Source organism: Brassica oleracea, chromosome C3, assembly GCF_000695525.1.
Source record: "Brassica oleracea var. oleracea cultivar TO1000 chromosome C3, BOL, whole genome shotgun sequence".
Classification (NCBI taxonomy): domain Eukaryota; kingdom Viridiplantae; phylum Streptophyta; class Magnoliopsida; order Brassicales; family Brassicaceae; genus Brassica; species Brassica oleracea.
In genome coordinates, this window is record NC_027750.1 from 44,587,847 (window position 1) to 44,595,042 (window position 7,196).

The following is a 7,196-nucleotide window of genomic DNA, read 5'->3' on the forward strand; positions in this document are numbered from 1 at the left end:
AGACACTGAGAAGCTGGTGGACTTGTTCCTGTGTAACCGTGCCCAAGTGAACACCCTGTTGAGTGTGTAGAGAAATACCACCAGTGTCCTGAAGAACCATGTTAGAGACGTTTTCCTTACGAGGAGGCCAATTCTGAGTAGATTTCTGAAATCCTGGAGATGGAACTTGACTCGGTGACTTGTTATTGAATGTAGGAGGCTTATACCCTTGTGGATATCCATGCAGCTTATAACATCTATTGATGGTGTGAACCGCCAGTCCACAATGAGAGCAAATGGGGCGAGACCGGTTCTTATTGTAAACACCATTGTAAGCTGCCACAAGCGAATCTTCAGTATTGCTCTGAGAGACATTAAACGCAACAGTACTCGTACTCTTCATCGACCGTTATCTTTCCTCCTGAGAAACTAGATTGAAGACCTTTGAGATGTTTGGTCGTGGCTCCATCATCAATATCTGGCCTCTGGTAGTAGTAAACGTATCGTTGAGACCAGTCAAGAACTTCAAAATGTGATCTTGTTCTTCTCTATCAACTATCCTTTTAAGACTAACACAGTCAGGACGACCACAACAACAAGTATAAGGGCTCTCATGATTCTTCAACTCTTCCCAGAGCTGCTTCAACTTCGTATAGTAGTCACTGATGCTCTGAGAACCTTGTACTTCAGCGAAAATTTGTTGCTTTATCTCTGCAGTCCGTGGTCCATCACTTTGCTTGAACTGATCATGTATATCTAACCACATCTGGCGAGCTGTATCCAAATACATGATACTCTTTGCAATCTTCTTCTCCACAGCATTAACAATCCAAGTACATACAATATTGTTGCAACGAGACCACGATTGATAATCAGGATGATCCTCAGCTAATTCCCGATAGGTTCCATTAACAAAGACCGCTTTATTCCTAGCACCTAAAGCCATGAGCATCGATCTACGCCAAGTGTTGAAGTTACCTAATCCAGCTAGTTTCTCAGAGACGAGGGAGATACCAGCGTGATCGGCATTATGAACGTAGAGAGGATTGGAATTAGGATCTTGCAAAGTCGCCGCCGGTGGTCGATTCTCACCAGACAGAGACGGATTACGAACCTCCGGTATCGTCGCCATCAAACCAAGTAATCGATATCAAGAAACAGAGAAATCGATTGCATGAGAAGAGAAACGCAAATCAAAGGTCAAAGAAAAGCAAAGAACGAAATCAGAAGTGCGATTGTCACCGAGAAGAACTGATAGATCGCAAAAACTTCAAGAGAACACAGCTCAACGAAATGATTCACCAAATCTCAGAGAGGAAGACTCATCGAGCTTCGGAATCAACAAGAATCACCGAGAAAAAGAAGCGAGAAAGCGAAGATTCACTTCTCTGATACCATATTAGAGCTTGAGCTTGTTGAAGAAGATGACTCAAAGTTAGTTACAGATCAAAAATGTGAAAATGTATTTACTCAAACTCAATGTTTACAATGTTCCAGTTTCTATATATATACATGACCGGTTTAGTAAAAGGAAGCTAAACCAATCACTTAACCACATGATTTTGTTATGTAACCATATGATCTAATAATCTAATAAGTTCTACTATTACTATGTAAATATCTAGAGCACACACCTGTAACTATGCAAGCCAAGCAATGTGATCAATGATTGTATGTTATAACTATGCTGTTGCGAGCAAGCAGTACCTGACTTTTCAAACAAAAAAACATAATTGTGAACCATAATTGTGTTAAAAATAGATACAAACATGGTCACTAACCTATCTTGCTAAGGGAAGAACTATTCTAATGGTCATCTCCAAAGCCTTATCTAACACATATAATACACCCATTTTATGGGGACATGATTCTTCCTCAGAACATATACTCCTAGAGATTCCCTTCGTAACCTCACCTCACCACAACATAACAAACCTGACATTACAAATTTTCGTTAGTATAAAGACTTTTCAATAATTCAAACCAGATTTTACCCCAAAAAACGGATATAAAGAAGTAACTTGAATTCATCTATGTTAAACTGATGCATAGTCTCCTGAAGTGCTTTATTATAATTTTCCAGCGTCAAATAAAATTCTTCGTCCCAATAAACTGTAGCAGCTAACATTGAACTTCCACCACATTCATTAAACTCAACATGTGCTTGTGTCAGCCAGTTTTGGTCATAGAACTCCATAAATTCTCTTAAAAGAATCAACTGAATGTTGATGTGGCGAGTTAAACAGACAGTGACAGAGCTGCATAAGAATTTGATGTTATTCACGTGTGCTATGATGGGAGCGTTTCAAACGCGTGGAAAAAGAAGAAACAAAATTTCACTTACAAATCAAGTGAGAAATGCTGGTGGGTGATGCTCTTTCGGAAAGGAAAAACAACATAGGTCACATCAAAGCTAGGAAAGGAAGACTTAAAACACACCATCAAATTTTTTGTCCCTAACTCTTGAAGAGGAGCCGATAAGAGAATCCATGAGAGCCGATGAGCGAGAGTGCCGGACCTGGCCGAATACCTCCGACAAACACTGTCTACTGATTTTGCTTCCTCGAGCTGACATCTAACAACTCAAATCAAAGCAAATCAATCCCAGGATACATTTTACAACATATTGGTCTGGCACATCAAAAAGAAATCACAACTTCAATACTGAAATCTATTTATCTCAGTTGTACAAATGAAATATACAAATCATACAAAATCTATGTCTGCAACTTATAAAATAATAATCACATTCTACACATTATTAAACGCTTATCTTATCAATTATAGCGATTTTTTTTTAATATAAAAAATGCTGAAACGTTAAAAATATGCACCAGCCGGGAAATATAGCTTGAAAAAGGAAAGGAAGAATACCATTTGGCTGGATACTTTCTGGTGGAGACATGAGACATCCCGTTGGATTTCATTGCCACAGCTTCAATTCCTTCAGTGAAGGTTTTGGATTTTGGTTGGATTTGTATAGAAAAGGAAAAAAAAAGGAGGTGAAACGAATTCATAAAGAGGGGGAATAAAGAAAAAAATTAATTGATCAAGGATGAATGTGATAATGTTGATTTTCAGAGAATGGTAACAAAGAAGATGAAGTGGAAGAGTCAATATGTTCGACTTTGATACGTACCCTAGGCGTAGGAGAAATGTGTCAACAGTGGGACATTAAAAAAGTGTTAACAGTCCAACATGGTTAGCCCGTTTTGTTATACAAAGATAGAATGACTTGGCAAAAAAGGACTTCATGATTGGTGGATTTTTTAAGAGGACGTGGCAGCTCTCTCCATTAAGCATTAAGCCCTTTTAGTATTGTAAGATACTAGGAGCGGAGCCCCGCGCAAGCGTGGGATGTTAGAAATACTTGAGTTGTTGTAGTTGAAAATGTTGATGGAGGTCGAGTGTAGAAAAAGAAGAGTGAAGAGACGTATAAGAAGAAGAAGACTGAACATAATTTAAAATTCTTATTAATGCACATGTGTAATCTGAAATTATTTTAACTGGAATGGAATTGAAGAATGCGAAAACCAAGTAGACATATATCTAAATACTGCATGTTTAGTTCTGCTATTGTGTATCATGTAAATAACATGTTTTCCATTTTGAATGACAATTGTAAAAATTACGTAAACCCTTTTTAAACTATTAAAATTTTAGAAACTGTTATCCTCCGATAATGTACATTGCAGAAATGGTTTTCAAAAGAAAAGCTGGAAAAATAGAAAATATGGTAAAGTCTGAAATAGAAAATGCATAGTAATATAAAAATTGTTAAAGAGACGGAGCAGGACTGGGTTGGCGATTTGGTTGCTTTCAAACTCTCACTGATATTTTTGCAGACAGAATGGCACCGGAAAGGTGGGATTTTGATTTTAATTGTTCAGTATTTCCTAAAATAGATAAGAGTGAAAAAAATTTATAAACACAACTCCAAATCTCTTAATGAAGATAATATTACGTTCTCGATATATTGAAATGGTGAACTATCTATATCAAGCTCAATCATTGATTGCATGTTTTTTAAAATTATCGCATATGGCCTGTATATAGCATGACCATTGTAAAACATTGATGAAATGATATGTAAGAACTTTGCAATTTAGGACTCGCATAAGAATGTTGACTATCAGCCTTCATTTTCGTTTTTATAGTCAAAGAGAGAATATAAACGCCAATTAGCACATAAATATAAAAGAACAGTTGCGTTGTTTCCAAATAATTTTTTTTTTGTGATTCTTGAAAAAGATTAATTGCTAATCATATATCGACAATGCTAGATTAACCGTTCCTCATGCTTCCATTTTCTGGTAGTTGTTGCAGCACGATCATAAAGCCTGCAAGAGCCAAAACAAGCAACACCACAAAAGTGAATATCTCGGTTTTCAAATTAGATGGTTTGATATACTTCCAAAACCGGCTAACTAAGCATTTGAAACCACATGGGTGTTTAGTCATCTTGATCTCTTTCTGAGCATTTTGAATGTATATAACAGAAATGTTTGATTTTCATTCGACTAAACTGAAAATGTAGTTAAAATCAAGGTATAACCTTTCTGAAAACCTGGTCTTGAAGGATACTTGAAACTGGTATGAAAAAGTTCAATACTCTTAATACATTTATTGAGCACTTGGGTCAATCTTCAATTCTCTGTCTATAACCACGAAGATGGATGCAGCTGCATTGGTGGCTTTGTCGGAATCAGGAGACAATGAAATCAACTGAGAAATAGTTATAGCTGCCATGGTGAAGACAAAGAAAACCTGTTTCGAAACAAAACATATTATATTTTAGAAGGGGTTAAGACATGAAGCGTTATAATTTGCTGAATTTATTTTTGGTGTGTTACCCAGAAAGCGTTGCTTTACCGTTATTGTTGAACCAGCGCAGAAACTATCGGTGTAAGAAGCAAAGAGGATGGAACGGATCAATCTTAAACTGATTAAAAAAAACCAGTTCTATGGAGTGTTTAACAGTGATCCATGGAAGCAGATCTTCTGATGGTTTTCCAGGATCCACCAAGTTCCATGGGAACCAATGGTATAAGAGAATGCAAGAGTCTGTAATCAACGGTCTATAAATCAGTTCTGGCTGCACGCACAAAACCGCCACTGCTGCTACCTACACACACACACACATATATATATATGTATTTGCATCACAACTCTTTAGTCTAAATCTCAAAACCAACAAACTCTCTAGGATTTGTGTCTTAAATAGAGGAAATATGACATTTGTTAACTTGGTTCTATCAGTGAGATAAAGCATTGCCTGACAAGAATAAAACAAAAAAAAAACACAAATTCAAGATTCCAAGATTTAAGAGAGTTCAAAGGAAAGAACAGTATGAGTTTGTTTTATATATAAGTACCCAAGTGATGATGGTTTCACATTCACCAGGACCTAGCTTCTCTACAGTTTTTTTCCCATGTAAAAGCTCTAATAACACTACTCCAAAAGCATCAATTGGCCTATATTCATTTGTATAAAACATAAACATAAAGTCATGGTAATGAGGAAGATATGCATATGCTTTCTCATAAGAACATCATAAAGTTAATATTTTACCGTCGAGAAGATATTGGTGCAACGTAACCAACTGTTCCAGAGAGTTTAAGGTTCTTCTTCTTTGGTCCATTCACAACAGCAAGACCAAAGTCTGAAATCTACATTTTTCATAAAGATGCAGAGCTTTAAGATCAATAACAAAAGGAAAATGATACTCTAAAAAGAAGGATTTGTTTACCTTAGCGTTGAAATTACAATCCAAAAATATGTTGGAAGATTTCAAGTCTCTGTGAATGATCTGGATGACAACCTTCATGTAAATATTCTAGTCCCCTAGTTGGAAATACACACACACAATACTTTTTTAGTAATCAAGAACTGTTGTGTAAGCACACAAGAAAGCATAGCCTAGCCTGCTCTCACCTCGATATATCAAGGGCAATCTTCATACTCATAGACCATGTGATTGTGATCGCTGAACCCCGAGAAGATCCTGAGCCTATGAGTACATATGAACATAAAGTCTAAACTCTTTAGCTACTAAGAATATGTTAATATGTTTTTCCTACCGTGCAAGTAAGATTTCAGAGAGACATTTGGCATCAGCTCATAGACGATGAACCTTGCGGTATCATTCGTGCTATAATAAGGAGATTATATTTGGGTGCTGAATCTTGCTCAATATCTCAACCTCACACTGCAATTTCTCCAAGCATTAAAAACAAACTTTAAACATAGCAAAATCAACTACTACTACGACAAAGTTTTCAAGAAAAGAAAGATTGTAGTATTGCACCTTAAACTCTTTTGCTGCTTCATCATTGCCACAGTCTAGCTTCTTAACGGCAGCTTGAACGTTCTTCTCTAGATCTCACATGAAGGTTCATCCAACTGTCAATCATCTCCTATTTATAGATCTCACGCGAAGGAAACGGAGAGGGCGAAAGCTTTACTGAGTTAAATGTGAATAACAATTATTGCCGAATTTAAAAAATCTTGAACAACAGGGAGGCGAAGAGATGAGAGGAGAAACATTAGATTCGCAAATTAAGAAAAAAACGGTGACGGCGAGTTTGATCGAAGGGTAACAATGAAGGTCTAATTGAATACGTAGAGTTTCACTTCTATTTGAAAACCAAGAGTTTCATTTCTTTACTGATCTATCGAACCAGAGAATCAGACTAAACTCCGATTCATTAGACCAAACGAAAACCGGACAGAATGAGGGACCCACAGACTTTAAAATATGCATACGTGGACACTCTCAAAAGAGAGGAAAGTGTCCCATTATATATATGATTATGTTGTTTATGTTTATCTTTTAAAGGGAACATTATTTTTTTACTTTAAAATCAACGTTATGGTGTAAACTTTTCCATAAGGAGGGTGGTGACATCTGTAACATTTCTGATTTGGTGAATAACTCAAGAACACACACTGCAGCAATCTTAGTTCCATCTTGTGATCTGAGAGAGGTCTGAGATAGGGATAACATGCCGAATCGAAGACTCTCAACGCTGACAGTTCTAGTTTAGTACCAAATAACATTTCCTTTGGACTCTTAAACTGCATAATATTGGAAGGAAGTAGATTTCCCAAGTAGACCGAGGAGTAAAATGCTTCTATCCAATGATGAAGAGGAAGATGACTCTCAAACATCATAGACAGACTAAGCTCAATGATGTGTCTATGTTTCCTTTCAGCA

At 36.6% G+C, this 7,196-nt stretch overlaps 1 protein-coding gene and 1 pseudogene across 1 annotated transcript; both read right to left on the reverse strand.

Annotated features, from left to right (window-relative positions):
- Positions 1-388: 388 nt before the first annotated feature.
- On the reverse strand, positions 389-1,111 carry LOC106330710. Its single transcript, XM_013769140.1, has one exon. It carries the CDS (start codon positions 1,109-1,111, stop codon positions 389-391), a length of 723 nt encoding a protein of 240 aa, XP_013624594.1.
- Positions 1,112-4,548: 3,437 nt separating this feature from the next.
- Positions 4,549-6,577, reverse strand: LOC106333085 (annotated as a pseudogene).
- Positions 6,578-7,196: the final 619 nt, after the last annotated feature.